The 24,268-nt window shown below is 46.3% G+C and overlaps 1 protein-coding gene across 2 annotated transcripts in view; it reads left to right on the top strand.

The window, feature by feature from the left end:
• The window catches only part of SCLT1 (sodium channel and clathrin linker 1), a 365,290-nt gene that overhangs the window by 295,874 nt on the left and 45,148 nt on the right, over positions 1-24,268 (top strand). For both annotated transcript variants that reach the window (XM_082270326.1, XM_082270327.1), the window contains exon 20: positions 23,966-24,044. In XM_082270326.1, the coding sequence (XP_082126452.1) occupies positions 23,966-24,044 (79 nt within the window). The remainder of the gene's footprint in view (positions 1-23,965; positions 24,045-24,268) is intronic.

Here is a 24,268-nt window from a genome sequence, read left to right as displayed (position 1 = left end):
CATAGGGATTTAGCTTACAGATCAGTCAACTGACAATTGCCAGAAGGCAGACTTCCCTTAGTTAACATGCATAATGTTCATTTTTGACTAGTGTGCACCTTTAATAGAATTACTTTAGGGAAGTAGGAACACTTTAGAACTTTGAGAAAGGTTAAATCGTCTGTATGTTTTCTGTCTGATAGAGGCCTTAAATTTCCTCCTATTAATAGATGGTAGTTTGCTGAGTCAGCAACGTTACATCAATTTAGTTTTAGCCATCTGCAAACCCTTCACTCCAAAATACCTCCCTCTAATATAGCAACTTCTATTTTTACATAGCTGAAGAAAAAAAAAATCCATTTTGCCAAACAAGGAAAGTAAAGAAAATAATGAATAGTATGGCCCAAGCATGCACACAGTTCATTTGTATTTACAAATGTGCATTGCATACACATTTCTTTCATTCTCAATGCCCTTTAACTGACATTTTTGCTGAGACTTGAAGCTCATCCAAGTGCTTTGCTTTTCCAAGGTATGCTAATTAAAAACTTGCTCAGCAGAATTTAATGTTGCAGTGTTATTTATACTGCTTTTTAAAATGGGTTGAGCAAACAGTGACCCTCATCGACGCTTACACTTTAAGGAAAATATTCTTTAAACAGCTGTTATGTGTTTAAATTTCATCGAGATTCAGAAAGGAAACAGAGCTATATGCAACCTCTACAGTATATTTTGTTTTCCATTGGAGACAGACATTAGAATATAAGTGCGTGTGTTTTTTTTTTTTTATGCTGTTTGTGTGCTGACAGAGGATCTGTAAATCTTTCAGAGACCAGGCTGGCACCTTGCCCGGATTTTTAAATTGGTATGGGAGAAGCAGTCACTCTGAAGAGTTAGCAGCCTAATAGAACTGGTGTCTGCAATACATTGAGGCAGACAGAGCAATCTATTGTCACTGGGTGCTTCGGTGGCATCTGCTTCTTGGCATTTTGCAAATTGAGGTGCTTCATTGTAGAACAAACTGATGATTACCTGGGTATTATTGGACATGATCTTTCAGGAGTGCATGCTGAGTCTATCAAATGGTGCAGGACATATTGACAAGAGTTGCTTTTAATTTAGGCCTACGCAACCACTGAATATGTGAAGGCTAGTATACAGAAGTGTGTGGGTTCAAAACTTGAATCCTAATTACTTATGTGTTATAAAATGTCACTAGAGAATAATAAACCACTCATTGTTTGTTCAGCAGTAACTGCTTTTATATGCCTTGTTTAAGTCTATTAAATATATTTAATTGATGTGTTTTAATGAGCAACAGTAACTTACTGCTGTGTATTTTTTGTCATCTTGCTCCCTTGGCATCATTGTACAGTAGATACAGTATATTTCCCTTGGGAAAAAGGTTAATAATTACAGAGTAGAAGCCTTCCAGTACGCTGTACAGTGTACATCCTTATTTGAAATTGTCCAGGTAAGCTACATAGCAAATACTTGCATGGCCAAAGGCTGGTCATGAATACAGTTATCTCACAGAAAGTTATGGGATATACATATGTCATGCCAACACATAGCCATTCTATTTTTATTAAAACACACTTGTAGTTGGTTCTTTCAGAGCTTAAGAATTTAGTGAATGTTGTAGGTATTTCAATTAAAGAGACTCTGCAGTGTTTTTAAACAATTGAAAGCATACTATCTGCAGAAGAAGACTTTTTATACTTGGCTGTCCTGTGGTCCGTTTCTCCATTCTTTGCACTTAAAAAACTACAGCCCCCTGAACAAAATTCACATCTTACACTTTTGGGAGTGTTTGATGCCTGTAGTCCCCAATGCCTGCTAAAGTTCCATCTGCCAGGCCCTTGGTCACTACTTTGCCATAGTTCTGCGAGAGAAGCAGATATTGGAGGGATGGCCATGGGGACAGGTACTGTAAGTATACATTTCTTAATTTGCTTGTTGTTTTTAAAGAAGCGACAAAGTCAGTTTAATGGGAACCTGTTCCCAGCTAACTAACATTTAGGACAGGTCGGAAGTGGAAGGCTCTGTATTCTCTCAAGACAGGTTTCTTAAAATGCAGAGTCCTCTTACACTGTCTGTCCCCCATTAAAAAAACACCTACTATTAGTAGGTGAATAATGAATCTGTGAAGAAAAAGCTAAAGTTTATACTTCACACTTGTCTACTCCCCATGGCGTGATTGCATATCTCGTCTGCAATAAAGAGCCTGCCTGCACATTAACTTTTCATATTTGACTTTAGTTCCGCTAAATATAACTTTTAAAAAGTGTTTGTGGAAAATGTTCTTACCCTGCCACCCTCCCCACTCTCAGATTCTCAGCTGTACGCTTATGAATTAGTGTAGTCAGGTCCACTGGTGTTCCACCACAATCTTGCACTGTCGAGCCCCTTATAATTCTATGGGGCAGGGATAAAAAGAGGACAGGCCTACCACCTGTAAACATTGCCTCATTGGCAGAATTCAGTATGCTGCTAAGAAGGCAGAGGGTAGATTACTTCTTCATGCCTTGCATTTTCCTTATACTTTAAAGAGTAACTCTACTTTTGTTGAGAAAAACATTTGCCTTTGGGTGATCAATGTACATTACAAGGATTTTAACAAACCTTGTTGCAGATTCTTACCTTTTGTTACTCTGAAGAAATAGCTGTTTGTCTGTGTCCATTTGCAAAATGAATGTGCATGGGAGTGATTTTATAATTATCAATCAGCTGCTGCATTTGCAAGACTCTGAGGAAAATTGCAGGGTCTGCATCATTTGGACATGATTTCCCTATAGAAGTATTTTTAGTGCAGACTTCTGGGAAAATCTGTAAGCCAATCACACAAGCAGGAAATTACATTTCTGGGAGGCGTTCCGTACACCACCTGTGTACAGAACACCTCCAGGTTGCCATATTGCAATGCAGTTTACAGAGAACAGTGCTGCAGATTGGGTATGAATGGGGGGTGATCAGCGCTATGGAGTGATGGAGACAAAAGTATATAGGTGTAGAAGCTGCCACCAACCAGCCCCTAGAAAATTAGGAGCCAACAATGTTTGGGAAAAAAGGAGAGGTTGGAAACGGCGCTACCTGGTATTATAGATGTGCCAAGATGCTACAAAGTGATCTTATTATAAAACATATAAATGGTGAGACAATATATAATAATAAGGTGCAGAGTGCAAAAACGCAGAAACAAAATCGCAGAGACAAAAAATGGGCTAAATGTGATACGCCCCAGAAATGCTTGCTTTGTGCTGTGAGGAAATAAAGCTAATATCACTAAGTGCAAAAAATATACATTTTTTTGGGAAGTGTAACAGAATGTATCAGAGCAAGGATGTGCACCAGAATCTTAAGTGATAAAAAAAGGAAAGTGCCAATAAATGGTATAGTGAAGAAAAAAGGGGGTGAGAGGGGCCCCCTATACAAAAAAATAATTGTGCTGGATAATGTCTGTGATAAAGTGCAATGTGGAGGTGAGTATCAAGGAACATAGGTGCCTGTTCCTAAAGTGTCCACTAGATGTAGCACTCACCCTTAATTTCCACCCTAAATGGCAGTAAATGATACGAGAGTGGATGTAATTCCACACAGGGGTGGATGGGGTCCAAACTGTGATTACTGAGCCGGGGTTCCTGGAATCCTCGCGGATCGACAAGTCCCATCTAGGTGCTCAAACACAGAGAGAAGATCCCCATAGTGTAGTAAGTACAATCAAACAAGTAGGCAAGTAGTAAAAACTCACGGTTTAGTCTGAATTATTCAGCAGTATGTTGCAGAGCCTTCCGCACTCCAAGGGACTGGCAGACTGCAGACCGGAAGTGACACGTAGAGTACCGCCCTACGTACGTTTCGTCATTGTGGACTTTTTTTTTTTTTTCTTCATTTTTTATCACTCAAGATTCTGGTGCACATCCTTGTTCTGATACATTCTGTTAGCCTTCCCAAAAAAATGTATATTTCTCTTACGTCCTCCGACAGTCGCCGCCTCTTCATATTCGTCACATATGGGGTATTAGACTTTGCTCCGAAGGAGTAGCTAGGCAACAGAATATGTTAACAATAAAGCTTTAACATATCCCACCCTCAAGGGGTGGTCCCCTCAGTCAATACCCTCCTACTTCCTGCAACCATATCTCAGTTTTAATGTCTAGCTTGTCAGGAGTGGCTGGCTCTCTCTGTGCTGGGACTTTTTGTCCCAGACTCTTTCTTCTTTTTAATATTTTGTTTGAGTTTTTTTCTCTACCTTTACTTAGCTGTTATTTTGGTCAGCATTAGTTAGTTCTTCGGACGAAGAGGATCATGCGGACTGGGTCTCGGGCTGATCCCCCTGATCGCAGGTCGTGGGTCAGTGGCTTCCCAGTCTGCCATCGAGCGTTCAGCCAGGTAACGCTCCTGGCACAGTGAACGACCCATCCCTGTTCGGTGCAGGGATGTTTGGTGAGGTGGCTACCTCACCGGACGCTGTGCGGTTTCTTAACCGCCATTGTGTGCGTCTTGAATTGCGACTCTCCCTGCCTCATGTGCAGCGGCTTGTTCGCCTGTGCGGGTTCCCCACGCCATGTGAGGTAAGTGTATCTATGTGGGGACCTGTCTGTCTGGGGGGGGTCTCAGTCTGGGACTGTGTAACCTGCCTTTATTCACACTGCTTGTCTCCCTATCTCTCGGCTGCATGCTGTGGGCTGCAAGGGGGGGGGGGCTGTGTGACACTGTGTGTGTCAGGCTGGGCAGTGTGGGAAGCTGTGTGCTGTGGGGCATGTTTTTATGGCATGTTGGGGCATATACAGCGATCGCTGCGGCGATCTATCATGTATCCATATAATGGGATAAGCTTGTGTGTGTTTTTATGCACTGTGGAGCGGCGATTTCGGCGCCAAACGATGCCATTTTACCGGCGCCCGCTCCGGCCGCATGGTTTACATGCACGGCGGCCATTTTCTTGTAGCCTCCATAGGCTTACATAGAGCGCCCTGGCAGCATCACTTCCTCTTTCCTGGAACACCGATCGAGGCAGCAGCAGCGGCGGGGTCTCCTCAGGTTTTATCCTTCTATTCCTGTTTGCCATTGCCTGTATTCAGTCTGTATATTCCCTGTGGGGGTCTCATTGTGCCTGAGTGTGGTGCGGTGGGCTGCGCTTGCCGCGCTTGCTGAAAGGGGGCAGTTAACCCTTGGTTGTCTGGCATACAGGGGCAATGGATTCTCAGGAGGGCAGGTTTCCCACAGTATTGGTGGAAAGCCAGGGGACCGCTGTTTCCCCCCCAGGGGGGGATTTAGCCACTATTGTGGCTGGCCTTGCTGCCCAGGTGCAAATGCTGGTGGCTGCTCATTCTACTAAACGGCCCAGAGTTGCTCTGTCCTCTGATTCTGAGGGTGAAGGTGATGGGGCTGTTCTAGCAGGGACCCCTTTATCGGGGTCCCGCTCCTCTCTTGATCTAGTGGGGTCTGAGGTGGAGGCTGAAGTTGAGGGGGTCGATAATTCTCCCCCTGGCTCGCCTGAAGAGCTTGCAATCATGGATGAGTTGATTGCTTCCATTAAGCAGACGCTGCGTTTGCAGGACGAAGTGTGTCCTCCCGCTGCCTTGGCGGCTTATGGGACGCAGAGAAAACGCAGGACGCCGCAGGTTTTTCCCTGCAATGCTGATTTTCAGCGCGCTGTTAAGGATCAATGGCGCGATCTGCGCAAACCTTTTGCGGTACCAAGTAAATTCAAGCTGCGTTATCCTTTCTCGCCTGCCACTGATGAACGGTGGTGTGTGCCTCCACCAGTGGATCATGCAATTGCGGTTTTGAACAAAGCCACTGCGATTCCTGCAGAGGGTTCCCCTGTTTTCCGTGATGCCACGGATAGGAGACTGGAGTCTCTTGCCCGTCATACTTATTCTGTTACGGGTTCTATGCTTAAGGCTCTGTTTGCTTCTCTCATGGCGGCCCAGGCGATCGCAAGTTGGACGCAGATGCTTAGGCGCGTCCTAGTGGCCGATTCGGCCTCGGCGGCGACCCTGGATATGGTGGATCAGATCCACCAGGGTGTCATGTATCTGTGTGATGCGGACCTGGACCTGATTCCGTTGGCTGCACGTGTGCACAGCGTGGCGGTGTTGTCTCGCCGCCTGGTTTGGTTGAAATGTTGGTCGGTGGACCAATCTTCACGTAAGACCTTAGCCAATCTGCCTTATGATGGGTCTCGCCTTTTTGGGGAGTCCCTGGATGTGTTGATTAAGGGGATCACCGGGGGTAAGAGCACTCTCTTGCCCCATTTCCCCAAGGCTAAGGGGGCTTCTGGGAAGAAGCATGCGAATTTTCGGCCCCCTCAGGGGTCCTTTCGTGCCTTTCGGCCGCACTACAAGGGCAAACCGTTCAAAGGCCAAGGCTCTCAGAAGAAGCCCTGGTCTGGGAAACAGAAGTCCGGCCAATCCGGACCTGCGGCCCATAACAGTTCGGCCTGAAGGGGCGCCCTCACCCAGTTTTGGGGTGGGGGGACGCTTGCTCGGTTTTCTTCAGCCCTGGTTGGCCCGTGTGCGGGACAGATGGGTTCTGGAAATCGTTCGATCTGGTTACAAGATCGAGTTTCTCTCTCGGCCGGAGAGCAGATTTTTTCCCTCAAATCTACAACTGTCTCCAGAGCGCCTGCGGGATCTGCACCTGGCGGTGCGGGACCTGAGGGCTCAGGGAGTGGTGGTTCCGGTGCCTCATCGGGACAGATTTCGGGGGTTTTATTCCAATCTGTTCACCGTGCCCAGAAAGGAGGGCAAGGTTCGTCCGATTCTGGACTTGAAAGCTCTGAACCGCTCTGTGCGGGTTCGCAAGTTCCGCATGGAGTCCCTGCGCTCGGTGGTGGCTGCCCTGGTTCCGGGGGAATTCATGGCCTCCATCGATTTGAAGGATGCGTACCTTCACATCCCCATATTCGAGGGGCATCAGAGATACCTTCGATTTGCCATTGCGGAGGATCACTACCAGTTCGTGGCGTTGCCCTTTGGGCTCGCCTCGGCTCCGCGGGTCTTCACCAAGGTGCTTGCACCGGTTCTGGCATTATTGAGGGCCCAGGGCATTTCTGTCCTGGGGTATCTGGACGACATTCTGATTCGGTCTGCGACCAGTCAGGGTCTGGAGAAGGACCTGTCTGTCACAATGCAAACTCTGCAGGAGTTCGGTTGGACGATAAATGTTCCAAAGTCGACACTGAGTCCGTCGGTTCGTCTTCCCTATCTGGGAATGATACTGGACTCGGTGCAGGCGAAGGTCTTCCTGCCGGAAGACAAGCTCAGGACTCTTCAGGAGGAAGTCAGGTCCCTCAGGGACGTTCCACACTCGTCTCTGCGGACGTGTATGAGATGTCTGGGATTGATGGTCTCGGCCTTCGAGGCGATTCCTTTCGCTCAGTTTCACACGCGGGGTCTCCAGGCGGAGATCCTGTCCAAGTGGGTCGGGCGACCTCAATCTCTGGATCTTCAGATCTCGTTGAGTCATCGCACCAGGGAAAACCTTCTGTGGTGGCTCCAGTCCCCGTTGGTGTCCGGGGGCAAGTCGTTTCGTCCGATCTCGTGGACGATAATCACTACGGATGCCAGCCTGTCGGGCTGGGGTGGTGTTCTGGGCGTTCTGTCCGCCCAGGGGACCTGGTCGGAGGGGGAGTCTTCCCTCCCGATCAACATTCTGGAATTACGTGCGATAAGGCTCTGTCTTCATCGCTGGACGGACCGGCTGCAGGGCTGCCCGGTTCGGGTGCAGACGGACAATGCCACGGCGGTGGCATACGTCAACCACCAAGGGGGCACCAGGAGTGCCCGAGCGGCTCGAGAAGTGGCCGACATTCTGTCTTGGGCCGAGACTCATGTCCCGGCGATAACGGCGGTTCACATTCCGGGAGTGGAGAACTGGCAGGCGGACTATCTGAGTCGCCAGACCCTGGATCAGGGGGAATGGTCTCTCCATCCGGCTGTCTTCCAGATGTTGTGCGTGAAGTGGGGTCTTCCAGATGTGGACCTGTTCGCGTCTCGCCTCAACTACAAGGTGCAGAGGTTCGTGGCAAGGACGCGCGACCCTCGGGCAGACGCGTCGGACGCGTTAGTGGCCCCGTGGCATCAGTACAGGCTGATGTACGCTTTTCCACCGATTCAGTTGCTGTCCAGGTTCCTTCGCAGGTTACACTCGGAACGCAGCACGGTGATTCTTGTGGCACCGGACTGGCCTCGCCGGTCCTGGTACGCAGACCTCGTGAATCTGGCGGTCGACGCCCCCTGGCGTCTGCCTCTTCAAGACGATCTACTGTCTCAAGGACCGATTTACCATCCTGCTTTACAGTCGCTGGCTTTGACGGCCTGGCTGTTGAGACCGAGGTCCTGAAGGAGAAGGGTCTCTCTCCAGAGGTCGTTCATACCTTGATCAACGCGAGGAAGTCTTCCTCGGGAAAGGTTTATTACCGTACTTGGAAGGCCTATTTTGCCTGGTGTGAGTCCAGGGGGTTTTCACCCCGCACGTACTCGGTTTCCCGTGTGCTGTCTTTCCTTCAGACGGGTGTCGATCAGCGTTTGGCGCTGGCCACGATAAAGGGTCAGGTGTCTGCGCTGGCCGTTCTGTTTCAACGTCCCGTGGCTTCCAACTCCTTGGTTGGCACTTTTATTCAGGGTGTGCGACATCTGGTTCCTCCTAGGAGGGATCCTTTGCCCCCCTGGGACTTGAATCTAGTTCTTTCTGTGTTACAACGTGCTCCTTTTGAACAGATCAGGGAGATTTCGTTGTCTCTGTTGTCCAAAAAGGTCGCCTTTTTGGTGGCGATCACTTCGGCTCGCAGAGTGTCGGAACTGGCGGCTTTGTCCTGCAAGTCTCCGTACCTGGTTGTTCATTTGGATAAGGTGGTCTTGCGACCTAATCCTTCTTTTCTGCCGAAACGAGTTTCGGAATTCCATCTTAACGAGGATATTGTTTTGCCTTCGTTGTGCACGAAGCCTAAACATCCAAAGGAGGTGAGATTGCACTCTCTGGATGTTGTTCGGGCGATTAGGGTTTACCTTAAATCGACTGAGTCTTTTCGTAAGACGGACTCCTTGTTTGTTCTTCCAGAGGGTCCTCGGAAGGGCATGGCGGCTTCGGCCTCTACCATCGCCAAATGGATCAGGCAGACCATTGAACAGGCCTATGCCTTGCAGGGGAAGGTTCCCCCTGTGCCTGTGAAGGCGCACTCTACTAGATCACTGAGTACGTCCTGGGCCTGCCGTCATGGGGCTTCTGTAGCCCAGGTGTGTAAGGCGGCGACCTGGTCGACCGTGCACACTTTCACAAAATTCTACAAAGTAGATGTTCAGGCATCGGCGGATGCTTCCTTTGGCCGCAAGGTTCTTAGTGCGGCTGTTCCATAGGGTCCCTTGTTGGGGACTCCTGGCTGTTGGGATATCTTTGTATTCCCTGTTTTTTTTGTCTTTTCCTGGGTTGTTGCTCCTGTTGAGCACTTATTTTTGCTGTTGCCCAGCTGGTTTCCTTCCTTTGGTAAGGTTCCTTTCTTTGATGTGGAGACTGCGTTGCCTTTCGGCGCGGATGCGTTTCCCACCCCTCATGTTTGCACTGCTTTGGGACGTCCCCATATGTGACGAATATGAAGAGGCGGCGACTGTCGGAGGACGTAAGAGAAAACGGAATTTTTGTAAAATCTTACCTGTAAAATTCCTTTCTCTGAGTCCTCCGACAGTCGCCGCCCCCGCCCCTCTTTTGGGGTTGAATGTATACTGTACTGCTATTCCACTAAAACTGAGATATGGTTGCAGGAAGTAGGAGGGTATTGACTGAGGGGACCACCCCTTGAGGGTGGGATATGTTAAAGCTTTATTGTTAACATATTCTGTTGCCTAGCTACTCCTTCGGAGCAAAGTCTAATACCCCATATGTGACGAATATGAAGAGGCGGCGACTGTCGGAGGACTCAGAGAAAGGAATTTTACAGGTAAGATTTTACAAAAATTCCGTTTTTTTTGCACTTAGTGATATTAGCTTTATTTCCTCAAAGCACTTCAAGCATTTCTGGGGCGTATCACATTTAGCCCATTTTTTGTCTCTGCGATTTTTTTTTCTGCGTTTTTGCACTCTGCACCTTATTATTATATATTGTCTCACCATTTATATGTTTTATAATAAGATCACTTTGTAGCATCTTGGCACATCTATAATACCAGGTAGCACAGTTTCCAACCTCTCCTTTTTTCCCCAAACAGTGCTGCAGATTGAAAAGGAAAGGTATTTTTAATAACCTTTAATTACAATGTGACTTATGTCTCAATTGTATATGCTATTTTTTTTCCTCGCCAAAGTGGAATTACCCTTTACATATGATAGGATCACCTCAGGACATATGCAAAATTGGTGGACCTAAAAATGGTTGTAAGGCTGAAGGTTTTTTACTTTCATCTATTCTATGCATAAAGGAAAAAAACCTTCTGTATGCAGCTCCTGCTGCAGCCATTGGCTCCTGCTGTCAGTCACAGCCAGTGAGGAGGGGGTGGGGCCGAGCCCTGTTCTGTGTGTCTTATGGACACACAGAGCAGGGCTCAGGAGTGAGGATGCATGAGTGCCCCCCATAGCAAGCAGCTTGCTTGGGGGCACTAGGAGTAGAGAAGGCACCAAGAGCACTGGTGAGGGACCTGAGAAAAGGAAGATCGGGGCTGCTGTGTGCAAAACCATTGCACACAACACGTAGGTATAACATGTTTGTTATTTTGAAAAACAATTACCTTTAATATAACCTGTTTAAATAAATTTATATACAGTATCTCACAAAAGTGGGTACACCTCTCACATTTTTGTAAACATTTTTTTTTTATACCTTTTCATGTGACAACACTGAAGAAATTACACTTTGCTGCAATGTAAGGTAGTGAGTGTACAGCTTGTATAACAGTGTAAATTGGCTGTCCCCTCAAAATAACTCAACACACAGCCATTAATGTCTAAACCGCTGGCAACAAAAGTGAGTACACCCCTAAGTGAAAATGTCGAAATTGGGCCCACTTAGCAATTTTCCCTCCCCGGTGTCATGTGACTCGTTAGTGTTACAAGGTCTCAGGTGTGAATGAGGAGCAGGTGTGTTAAATTTGGTGTTATCGCTCATACTGGTCACTGGAGGTTCAACATGGCACCTCATGGCAAAGAACTCTCTGAGGTTCTGAAAAAAAGAATTGTTGCTTTACATAAAGATTGCCTAGGCTATAAGAAGATTGCCAGGACCCTGAAACTGAGTTACAGCGTGGTGGCCAAGACCATACAGCATTTTACCAGGACAGGTTCCACTCAGAACAGGCCTCGCCATGGTCGACCAAAGAAGTTGAGTGCACATGCTCAGCATCATATTCAGAGGATGTCTTTTGGAAAAAGACGTATGAGCGCTGCCAGCATTTCTGCAGAGGTTGAAGGGTGTGTGGGGGGGGTCAGCCTGTCAGTGCTCAGACCATATGTTGCACACTGCATCAAATTGCTCTACATGGCTGTCCTCCCAGAAGGAAGCCTCTTCTAAGATGATGCACAAGAAAGCCCGCAAACAGTTTGCTGAAGAGAAGCAGACTAAGGACATGGATTACTGGAACCATATCCTGATGAGACCAAGATAAACTTATTCGGTTCAGATGGTGTCAAGCGTGTGTGGTGGCAACCAGGTGAGGAGTACAAAGACAAGTTTGTCTTGCCTACAATCATGCATGGTGGTGGGAGTGTCATAGTTTGGGGCTGCATGAGTGCTGCCAGCACTGGGAATCTACGGTTCATTGAGGGAACCATGAATGCCAACATGTACTGTGACATACTGAAGCAGAGCATGATCCCTTCCCTTCGGAAACTGGGCTGCAGGACAGTATTCCAACAAGATAACGACCCCAAACACACCTCCAAGATGACCACTGCCTTGCTAAAGAAGCTGAGGGTAAAGGTGATGGACTGGCCAAGCATTTCTCCAGACCTAAACCCTATTGAGCATCTGTTGGGCATCCTCAAACAGGAGGTGGAGGAGCACAAGGTCTCTAACATCCACCAGCTTCATGGGGGAGTGGAAGAGGACTCCAGTGGCAACCTGTGAAGCTCTGGTGAACTCCATGCCCAAGAGGTTTAAGGCAGTGCTGTAAAATAATGGTGGCCACGCAAAATATTTACACTTTGGGCCCAATTTGGACATTTTACCTTAGGGGTGTACTCACTTTTGTTGCCAGCGGTTTAGACATGGCTTTGTGTTGAGTTATTTTCAGGGGACAGCAAATTTATACTTTTATACAAGCTGTACACTCACTACATTGTAGCAAAGTGTAATTTCCTCAGTGTTGTCACATGAAAATATATATTACAATATTTATAAAAATGTGAGGGGTGTACTCACTTTTATGAGATACTTTATATTTTTTTGCATAACTGAATTAAAACAGGGACAGTGTCTGTCCTACATTCTGACTCCCTTGCAGCATATAATTTTATCTACATTATAGGTGCTTCCTTCCCATATTCTGTATCTCTTTTGAAGCAGTTAATAAAATCATTTCATCTTTAGATTGATTTTCTGCAACTGTTAGTTGCAGTTCTCTGTTTAGAGAAATTTCCAGTTCAATAACAATTCTGTAGATGATTCTAAATCAAAACTGGTATGAAATGCTTACTGTAAGAGTTGCCAAATACGCTAAATTATTGTGAGCTGATGCAAACCCAGAGGTTATAAAAATGTAAAATACTTTGTAAATTCTTCCAATCCATTAACAACATTAATTTTAGTCCAATACAAGTAACAGACAAATTCAACATGAGCTGAAATACTGGTATTCATAGGGCACATTTTTGTTTGATCCAGGGAAATAGGTAGATTTTGACATGCATCAAATTGTGCCTTTTTTCAGAAGCAAAAGAAACTTTTTAAATGACATAACACTAGTCTTTAGGAACTTCTAAAACAGTGATGGCGAACCCTGCCAATGTTTTGGAACTACATTTCCCATAATGCTCATGCACTCTGCAGTGTAGTTGAGCATCATGGGAAATGTAGTTCCAAAACATCTGGGGTGCCAAGGTTCGCCATCACTGTTCTAAAATCTTGGCTCCAGTTTTCTTTTTTTGTCCTACTTGATTATTCCTGGCCAAATAGGTTGAAGAATCGGAAAGTGTATAGCTAGTGCTAAAAACATGCGACCACTGTAGCCTGTTCCTCCTTGTCATTACCTGCCATCACACAGTAGAGCCAAATAGAATTTCCTCTTTCATTGCTGCGACTACCATAAAACAAAATTAGATTGTCAGATCGGTCTGATAAGACTGCTTTCCAATGCAGCTCCTGATTTATTATCTAGAAAAATCTGAACGGGTTTAAGACTGCATTTGTTGTAGCGTCATATAAAAAGCGATCACTTGGATTTTGCTTATGTTTTTAAATGCATTCTTTTTTTGTATTCCCTGCTGTATGTGTGTGTTTTGCTTGGCAGTCGCTGCATCCCAGCTAAAGAACGCCATTAAAGACTTTTTCTGCCGATTGAGCAAGACAGCTGCAGGTATTGGCACAATACGGAAATCCATAATCAGGAAAGTAACTAAAGCATATTGCCGTTTTTTCACTAGAACAAAACACATCTGGCACAGGCCCTGTTAATTTGTTATCCGCACATCATGAATAATGCACCAGCTACAGCTGGCACCTCCTAAACCTATTTGCCAAGCCATGAAATAGAGCACATTTGATTTCTGAATACCTTTGTCTGTGTTCAGTCTCTAGCTTTTTCTGACTCATTGTCAGTCTCATCCACTGCTTCATTAGCTCTGTGTGTGCCTCAGGTTGACGTTTCATACTTTCAAGTAGCTTTTTATTTCCAGTAATACCTTTTATGCTATCTGAAAGCATTTTTGTTTATCCGACTTGCAGTAGCCAACAGAATTTACAGTTGCACATTCCCCAAATTTGCACAGTTTTACAGCCTTTCTAGCTTCTCAACGCTTGATTGCTGTAATAGAGTGTAATGTAAAAAGAAAGAATAAAATACATGGAAAGCATTTTAACAGGCAAAGTCTTGCATACCTCTTTTTTTCCCCTTCAGCCAAGGGCCTGAAAAATGAGCACAATAAGAATGGCTCATCGTTATTTCTGCTTGTCTTCATTCTGATGTCTCATTTCAGGTTAACCTCATTTGAACAGCAAAAAAAAAAAATAGAAGTTAAGAGAAGGAGCAAAGGCATAGTGTAAAAAGAGTATTATTGAGTGACAAGAAATCATAAATATAATATTTAAAAGGTTTATATTTAACATTTTGAATGGAATTTTATCTTTACACAAGTCAGGTTTAACCACTTGCCGACCGCCGCACGACTATTTACTGCGGCGGTCAGCCCCTCACAGGCAGAGGTAGGTCTACATCGCTAGCCTGTGAGGGTCTAGGGAGCGAGCGAGCGCCGCCGGAGGCACGCTTCTGAGTGGTCACGGACCCCCCCCCGCGCGTGTGACCGGCGGACCCGATGTCACAATTTAACACAATGCACTAAAATGCTCATGCTTTACACGCAAAGCATCAAATTGCCCTGGTATTAATAGGCACAAGTCTCAAACTGATCTCAAATGCAAAGTATTTTTTGTGTGTGACATGCTTCTACATATGAAGTCCTATCACTAGCCCTAGAAATGTTTTTAATTCTGATTTTGCACAGGTTGGAATATAGCTGACAACTAAAATGGGACGACAAAAATAAAATGTAAATTACAGAAAAAGTATGGCTTCTGCTGTAAGGGATGTAACAAGCATAGTTGGAGCAAAGTATTCACCGTTTATCAATATGCTCACGGATCATTTTTTTATTGAGGACAGATTGATTTAATCTGAACTGTTTTCCTGGTTTTTCTCCGTAAAGCCAATATCGCCATGTTCTCTGCATCCAGGCACAATTTATTTCTGAGTGGAAGCTTAAATATATTCATAACACATGGAAGTATGTAATTAAACTTTAAATGAGATTCATTTTCGGTTAGATTGTGTCTGATATATTTTGACTCCTGTGCACTTCAGGACATTTACCAAAGTACACTATAAAATGCTGTCACCAGTAATATATACTTAGGCTTCTTTTATAGATTTATAAATTAAGGTTATCCCTGTTTCGGTTTTATAAAGCAATTCACAGTATTCATTATTTTGTGAGTCATTTGGGCAAAATGGACTTGGCATTTGATTAAACTTGTGTCTGCTTGCTGCCACTGAGCCATTTAAATGGTTTGTTATAGAATGAATTGCTTTTATTGCTACACTATTTCGGCTCTGCTAAGTGGGATTATGATCATCAAGTGACCTCTAAATGAATCTGCAAACTTTATCCTCGTGAGTCATCGCATGCCGAGGGTAAAATACTGGGGATCAAGAGGTATTAGGGAAGATTTACACTACAGCTGCATGCACACATCTATGTTGTATAGTTTCCATATCCTAATTATATTATTAGCACTTCAGATTGTGTGAAAGTGTGATTAGCAGAGTGCTTGTTCACTTGAGAGGTGCTTTTTGGAAGGGGTGGGCGACTGCAGTTGCAATTCTTCCACAATATGCCTGCATACAGCATAGACAGTCATTTGGTGACTGGCTCTGATTTCATAAAGATGCAGCCAATTCACTAGGAGCTAACAAGGCACGCAGGGCCTCACTCCTCAGCCACTGTCTACTAGTAACCGAATAGATTAACCACTTTGAGACCGGAAGATTTGACCCCCTTCCTGACCAGGCCCTATTTTGCGATTCGGCACTGCGTTAATTTAACGAACAATTGCGCGGTCGTGCGACGCTGTACCCAAATAAAATTGACGTCATTTTTTCCCACAAATAGAGCTTTCTTTTGGTGGTATTTGATCACATGTGCGATTTTAAATTTTTGCTCTATAAACAAAAAAAAGAGCGACAATTTTGAAAAAAAAACACAATATTTTTCACATTTTGCTATATAACATTCCCCCCAAAAAATTAGAAAACATTTTAGGCCAAGTTGTTTTCTGCTACATATTTTTGGTAAAAAAAAATCGCAATAAACATAATTTGATTGGTTTGTGCAAAAGTTATCTCATTTACTAACTACGGGAAAGATTTATGTCATTTTTATTGTTTTTTTTTTTTTTTTTTTTTTTACTAGTAATGGCAGTGATCTGCGATTTTTTGCGGGACTGTGACATTGCGGCGGGCAGATCGGACCCCTAACTGACATTTTTTACACTTTTGGGGGGACCAGTGACATTACTACAGTAATCAGTGCTATAAATATGCACTGTTACAGTAATAATGACACTGGCAGGGACAGAGTTAACCCTATGGGTGATCAAAGGGTTAAATGTTACCTCATGCTTACTGACGTGTGGGGGGGGGGATCGCAGGTTCAGCTATGCTTCTCACACTTTCCCCGACAATCGGGGAAGAGAGGCGGCGATCGTCGCCTCTCCTCCTCTGACCTTGTCTCCTGCACGCCGCCGAGACCACTTGAAATCCAACGACGTAGGTCTACGGCGCTGGACCCAGGGGAGCCACACTGCCGCAGTAGGATTACTGTCGGCAAGTGGTTAAATATCGGATCTGCCAGCAAGATATCTGCTTCCACTGTGTGTAATTGTCAGAGCTTAAGGGGGTACTCCAGGCAAACTAAAAATGTATGTATTTGTAAGACTGAAGAGCTGTTAACATGACCAAATTCACTAAATTAACCACTTCCTTCTGGAGTGAAAGGTTTAACCCCCTAATGATCAGGCAATTTTTTGCGATATGACACTGCGTTACTTTAAATGACAGTTGCGCAGTCGTGTGACGCTGTACCCAAATAAAATTCATGCCTTTTTTCCCCACAAATAGAGCTTTCTTTTGGTGGTATTTTTCATTACCTCTGCGGTTTTTATTTTTTGTACTATAACAAAATAGAGAGACAATGCTGAAAAAAAAAAAAACATTTTTTACTTTCTGCTATAAAACACAGCCAATAAAAAAATTAAAAAAATCTAAAATTTTCAGGCCAACCTGTATTCTGCCACATATTTTTGGCAAAAAAAATCCTAAAGTGTATATTGATTGGTTTGCACAAAAGCTATCACGTCTACAAACTAGGGTGATAGATTTTATGCCATTTTGATTTATTTATTTTACTTGTAATGGTGGCGATCAGAGATTTTTTAGCGGGACTGCGACATTGCGGCAGACAGACCGGACACCTGACCCTTTTGAGGGGACCAGTGACATTACTACAGTAATCAGTGCTAAAAACAAGCACTGTTACTGTACTAATACTAGCAGGGAAAGAATTAACACAAGGGGCAATTAAAGGGTTAAGTGTGTCTCTAGGGGATGCTTTCTAACTGTGTGGGGGTTGTACCTACTAAATTAACATAGAGATCTGTGTTCCTAAATAGCAGGAATGCAGGATCCCTGTGTTCATCTCGGACAGAACGGCGGTCTGCCTTGTTTACATAGGCAGACCACCGTTCTGTCCCTATATGGGGAGCGTACGCGAGTGGCCGGCGGACATTGCATCCGTCGAACCCGCTGATTGGCTCCCCTTCTGGCCAATTAGCGTGTGCCCCCACTAGCTATTACACGAAACGACATACAGGTATGTCGTTTTGCGTAATAGACCCGACCTGCAGCGGCTGGTCGGCAAGTGGTTAAAGATCAACCTCCTTTTGGATTAATTAGGGCCTGTTCATGGGGGCGTGGCTTGGATGTAGAGCAGTGAAGACGTGTGCCCTGGGAGCTCCTGCCATCCTGAACCTTTTTACCCATCCTGTTGCTCACTAACCTGCCAGACTTACCTCCGGAGCTCTCCGTGGTACTGGGGTATATATCTCCGCTACTCACTCATGCCTTCCAGGTGCAGGTCAGCCGCTCCGCAGTCACTTACCAAGCCCTCTGCGCCTCCGGCCTTGTGCTCTGACGTCATCTTGGCTGACCAACTACGCACTCTCTTGGCCAGCATGGAGGCAGCTCAAGTCACAGACTCCTCTCCCGGCACCTCGACCCGTGCGGTGGGCTCGGACACTGAGGTCATCCTCCATGCCATCGAGCACAGCAAGACGTCCCTGCTGGTCAGAATAGATCACCTCACGGAGGAGTGTGACCTCATCCGCAATGACCTGGATAAAATCAAGGGGCGCTTAACTGAAACGGAACAGCGTGTCTCTGCTGCTGAGGACACTACTGCACAACACTCTGGCCTCCTGGAAAGCTTGCAGACCAAAGTCGACCTGCTAATGGCGAAAGCTGATGATGCCAAGAATCGCATGAGGCGTAACAATGTGAGAGTCCTGGGCCTGCCAGAGGGAGCGGAGGGGGCTGCTCCGGCCGAGTTTGCTGAGCATTTAAGGACCTCTTGGGAATGATGGAGGTATCCCCCACCTACGTGGTGGAGCGGGCCCATCGGGTCCCCACTGGTAGGGGGATTCCAGGGGCCCCCCCGAGGCCCTTCCTAGTCTGCTTCCTTAACTACAGGGACAGGATCCTCAGTGAGGCCCGAAAACACCCTGACCTGCGTTTTGCAAATGCTGCCGTCCACCTATATGCCGACTTCTCGGCGGATCTACAAAAGAAACGCAAGTCCTTCACTATGTTCGCCTGAGGCTGAGAGAGAAAGGGGTGCAATACGGGATGCTGTACCCCAGTCGCTTGCGGGTCACCCACGGCGGAGCGGTGCGCTTCTTCAACACACCGGAGGATGTGGATGCCTGGCTGCTGGCCCTGCGCTAAAGTTTAGAATGTACTCTGGAGATCCTCTGTTCTTATTTTTTCCTTTTTTGCTGATCAGTCTGTTCTATCCTCCTGTTGATTGGCTCAGTGCTGACTACTTCCTTATGGATTCCCCTTTTTGTCCTCCTAAACTGGCGGTTTTTCCCCTATTTGTTTTGGTGTACCCCCAGCCTGGATCGTCTATTCCAAGGAGCTCCCCAAGGAGCGTGCTTATGACTTTGTTTTGCTTCCCCCCTTTTTCATTTATTTTCCACTGTTTTTTGGCCCATTGACTTAGTGGGTGGCTGCTCTCCTACTGTACTGTATTGTATACATGTACTAACCCGTACAGCGGGTTATTATTTTTCCTGCCACAGTGCCTGATGTTAGCTGTCTAAGTTTTTCAGGACAGCATTGTTCTACAGTTTTTTAGGGATGAAGCTGACCTGGACCACCATTGTCTCCTGGTTGGCAGGGAGTTATTGTTTCTTCTTTTTTTTTTTTTTTTCTGGCTGCAAACCCATGTTATGTCGCTCATCTTCAGGTCATGTTTACTGCTTCACCAAAATTTTATGTATCACTGTGCAAGTCTGGTGTCTATACCTTGGGGTGGCTGGGTCGGAGGGGTGGCGTGGTTGGTTCCCCCCTAGCTCTGGGGCTCTCCTCCCACTGTCCTCCAGTCTCCTGTTCTATGGTTTTTCCTTTTAGCCATGCTAGACCGAATTAAAGTGGTTTCTTGGAATGTACGGGGCCTGAATAACAAATTTAAACGTGCACTCCTATTCAAGTACCTTCAGTCCTCTAGGCCGGACATAGTTTTTCTCACCTGACGGGCAGTGCAGTTTTGGCTCTTCGCAGACGCTGGGTGGGTCAATCCTGTCATGCCATCTACTCCTCCTACGCCAGGGGGGGTCTCTGTTCTAGTGAATAGGGCTCTACCTTGTCGAGTTGAGCAGATCATTACAGACCCCAAAGTTTAATTTGTTATCCTTGCCCTGGAGATGGAGGGTCGCATGTTTCTTTTTGTGAATGTATATGTCCCCCCACCCTTCTCCAGTGTTATATTGTGTCACGTCTCTAACTGCCTGGCTGAGTTTCCGGCTCAGCGAATCTTTGTAGCTGGGGATTTTAACAGCATTCTGGATGGGGAGTTGGATACCTTGAATCTGAATCTGCAGTCCTGTTTAGAGCTACAGACCTGGGTCTCGACCCTACAGTTCACTGAGCTGTGGTGGTGGAAGCACCCACAGACTAGATCATTTTCGCATGTCTCCGCTTCCCATTGCTTTGGTTCTCGGATTGATTTAGCATTTTGTTCCCCCTCAGCCCTTCCATGTGTCCTCTCGGCCGGATATCTGCCTGCCGGTCTCTCTGATCACTCGCCGCTGGAAGTTCAGATGCGGCTGGGTGACCGAGGAGAGAGGGGCAGTTGGCGGTTGGGCTGCGGGTGGCTGCAAAACCAGAGGGTGATGGAAAGGATGACCGGCAAGATTGCACAATATTGGGACCTGAATTACCTCACCTCATCAGCACTGGTATGCTGGAACGCTTTTAAGGCCACAGTACGTGGCGATTATATTTCTGCCATTAAATCTGCCAGGATGGAGTGCGCTGCGGAGAGAGTGGCCCTGGAGGCGGCAGTGGTGGAAGATGAGACGGAATTTGCCTCGGACCCCTCTCCTGGGGCGTACTCCTCCCTGGCCCAGTCTAGAAGAGCTTTGCACTTGCATGTCTCCTCGATCGCTGAGGCTGAGGTGGGGGTCGCTTATTAAGTCTGCCCAGGGGGATCTTCTCAGGGACCCTGCTGAGATCCTTCTGGAATTTCAAAATTACTATGAATGTTTGTATGGTGCAGACCCCCCCCCCCCCCCCCGGCCGGACGGTCAGGACTTGGGGTCTCTCGGGGAACTGTCATTACCAACTCTGTCGTCCGAAGATGTTGCCCTTCTAGAGGTGGATTTTACCCTAGAGGAGGTTGAGCTGGCCATTCGCTCCCTAAACCCCCCCCCCCCCCCGGGAAGACCCCTGGTCCTGACAGCCTGCTGGGGGACTGGTATAAGATGTACAGTACATTGCTGATTTGGCACCCAGGCTTTTGAAGCTGTACGCCTCTTGCCTGGAGTCCGGTGCTTTGCCCAAATCCATGTCTCAGGCTCATATAGTCTTGATTCAGAAGCCTGGGAAAGACCCTACTCTGTGCTCGGCCTACAGGCCCATTTTCCTACTACATTATGACTTAAAGATCTTTACCAAGATGCTTGCTACTAGTTTGATGAAAGTACTCCCCTTTCTGATCAATATTGACCAAACTGGCTTCATGCCGGGTAAGTCTACTGACATCAATATACGTAGATTGTTTACTCATTTGCAGGTCCCAGCGGAGGCTCAGGGTGCCCGAGTGATGGTGGCGCTCAATCTGGAAAAGGCATTTGATTCAGTGGAATGGTCTTACATGTCGGCGGTGCTGGAGGCCTTTGGCTTCAGCCCGACTTTCCGTAGTTGGATCTCCATTCTCTATAGTCACCCTCGGGCTCAGATTAAGTTGGGTGGCTGATTTTCTACTCCCTTTACCATTGAGCGGGGCACTCGTCAGGGGTGCCCGCTGTCACCGGCCTTGTTCTCCCTGGCGGTGGAGCCCCTGGCGGCGGCTATCCGTGGTTCCGGGGGGATTTGGGTGGGATCCCTGGAGGAAAAATTGGCACTCTATGCCGATGATATTGTCCTTTTACTCCGGGACCCCGGCGGGTCGCTCCAGTTCCAGTTTTCACCGAACTGTCTGGCCTTAGGGTAAACTGGAAAAAGTCACTTATCCTTCTGGTAGACGAGGGTGCCCGACTACAGGCGGACCCCTCTCTGCCCTTATGTTGGATGGATAGAATCAAATACCTGGGCATAGTTATCTCCCCTGATATACGGGATTTTTGTAGCCTCAATTTATTTCCCCTATTGCAGAAGTTTAAGGCTAAGCTGCGATCCTGGGCGAATCTTCCCCTGACGTTAATTGGTCTAATTAACTTGGTCAAGATGAAACTGCTTCCCCCTCCTCTTTATGTGCTGCGTCATTCCCCGATTTGGATTCCCAAGACTGTATTTAGACAGTTTAATCCCCACATTCTTACTTTCCTGTGGGGCTCTCGCCCTCCCAGGATTAGACTTTCGGTGCTTCAGCAGCCTTGGACTCGGGGGGGATTGGCGTGTCCTCATTTTTTTCATTATTATATAGCGGGACTTTTGACCCATGCTCATAACTGGCTGATTTTGGACACATCCAATACCGCGGTGACTCTAGAGGCGGCCCTGTTTGGCTCCTACGAGGCGCTGTGTAATCTACTGTTTCCTGGAGCAAAGGCCCCGTACCCACTCACTGTTTCTATGGTGACGGTGATTAGGGCATGGGCGCTACAGACTCCGTATGTTAGGATGGGATCCGGTCGTCGGTCCCCGGACTCCTCCTTATGGATGAATCTGGAGTTACCGGAGTTTTTCTCTATTCCGGATCCCTCTGTATGGGCCACTAGGAGAATCCTCCACTTGTCTCATATTTGTCAGGGAGAGACGCTCTTGAGGTTTGACCAGCTGAAGGCCAAGTTCTCTTTGCCCAACTTTTTTCGATACCTGCAGCTTCGACATGCATTCCACAAGCAGTTTGGGGACTCCCCATCTGACTTCACTGTGGCAGATTTAGAGACCATCCTCGGGGATGAGACGCTCAAGAATCCTCTCTCTACTTTCTATAGCACCTTGCTCCCCAGTGTTCACTCTGGTCTGGAGGCTCTGCAGGCCTTCTGGGTGGCGGAGGCTCTGGAACTAGACACGGAGGATTGGGAGGATGTCTGGGACTACCCCTTCCGACATCTCGTGGCCACCAGGGATCGCCTAGTGCAGTTTAAAATACTGCATAGATTCCATCTGACGCCTACTAGACTGCATAGAGCCTTCCCTGGCACCCCTGCGGATTGTTGGCGCTGCCGTGCTAACACCACCACATATACGCATATGATTTGGCATTGTCCCTCTTTACTGCCATACTGGACCGAGGTGTTGAGCCTTGTTGATCAAGTGACCACAATACGTGTACCTCCTAAACTTGAGTTTTGCATCCTGGGGCTTGTAAATGACCTGGCCCACTCTGTGGCGACCCGCACTTTACTAGGTATCTAGTTGTTCTACAAGAGAAAAGTGGTGGTTCTCAGATGGCGGAAACCTGATGCGCCCACCCTTTCCTCGTGGAAGGCTTTGGTGAACTCTGTTAGGTTTCCGCCATCTGAGAACCACCAGTTTTCTCTTGTAGAACAACAAGATACCTAGTAAAGTGTGGGTCGCCACAGAGTGGGCCATACTTTCAAAGCATACAAAGCAGCCTATACTAACATAGGTTGCCCTCAGAAATTCATAAAGGTTTGGAACATATGGTTAGAGGCAAAGGAAACTACTAATGATGGTGAAAGCCCAAATGATGTGACTCCGTAACCCTAATGTCTGCTCATTCTGTTTTTTTGTCTGGGGGGAGTGGGCCCGTGCCACCTTTCTTGTGTCCTCAGATGTTCCACAGTGACCGGACTTTTCCATCAGACACTGTCTTTCACTGGTGAAGCTTGACTTTACATAGACTATGGCTGCAGCCTTGTTTGGGGTTTTTCTTTTGTTTTCTTAGGTTGTACTTGTTATATATGTTCTTTTTGTATTGTCTCGAGCCAGGGTATGCCCAACGGCTCTGTTTTTGTATGTTTTTTTCAAAACAAAATAAATAGAATTTTCAAAAAAAAAAAATGAGGGCCTGTTCACACCAATAATATGCATTACATGCCTTGGTGCAATGCAGTGCCATTTGTTATGAATGGCACCCAACGCACCTACATTGCAGTACACTGCAATGTGCAGTAACACACAACCGTGCATTATGATGTGCTGCGATCCAAAAATGCTGCAGGAGAAATTTTGGGTCTGTTAAAGTGCATTGAGCAGCCAATTTAATTGATTCCAAATGGACCCCGACAGCCAGTAGGAAGTGTCCACAGGCAATGATTGGACACCCAAAGAAGGACTTCCTATATATCAAGGAAATGGAAGATTAAGGACTGGAATGTCAGGTGGCTGTGGATTTAGGTAAGTAAAAGGGGGGTTGAGGGTTTTTTATTTTTTTGTGCCAGCAGATAGGTGAGCGTGTTATTTTAAACATAGTGTGTTAAATTATCATTTTGGGAATATTTCATATGTAGTGGACCTCTTTAAACTGCATTTCATTACAGGTTTACCCAATTTGTTTTACTTATCTGAAGTGTTTGCTTTTTTTTTTCTAACAGAAGTAAATTAAAAGAAGAAAAACTACAAAAACAAGAGTTACTTTCACAGTTAGAAGTCAGCCATGAGAAAATGTCGGAGGTAATAAACACAGTCACATATCATGTTCCTGTGTTCCAAGGTTCATTTATTAACCAGGACTCTTGCCTGATGTGGTAATCTTGTTGTTAATATCAGTTCAGACAAGTTGGTGACAGTATTCTATATTATATGGAAAACTATGCCAGTGTTATTTTTTCATTTCAACTGTGGCCTATAATTTCTTCATAATATCAGCTGTAATATAAATAGTATCTGAACAAACC

The sequence above is a fragment of the Pelophylax lessonae genome, assembly GCF_965119305.1.
Source record: "Pelophylax lessonae genome assembly, chromosome: 1".
NCBI lineage: Eukaryota > Metazoa > Chordata > Amphibia > Anura > Ranidae > Pelophylax > Pelophylax lessonae.
Note: the sequence above shows the minus strand (reverse complement) of the source record. Positions and strands in the feature narration are given on the sequence as shown.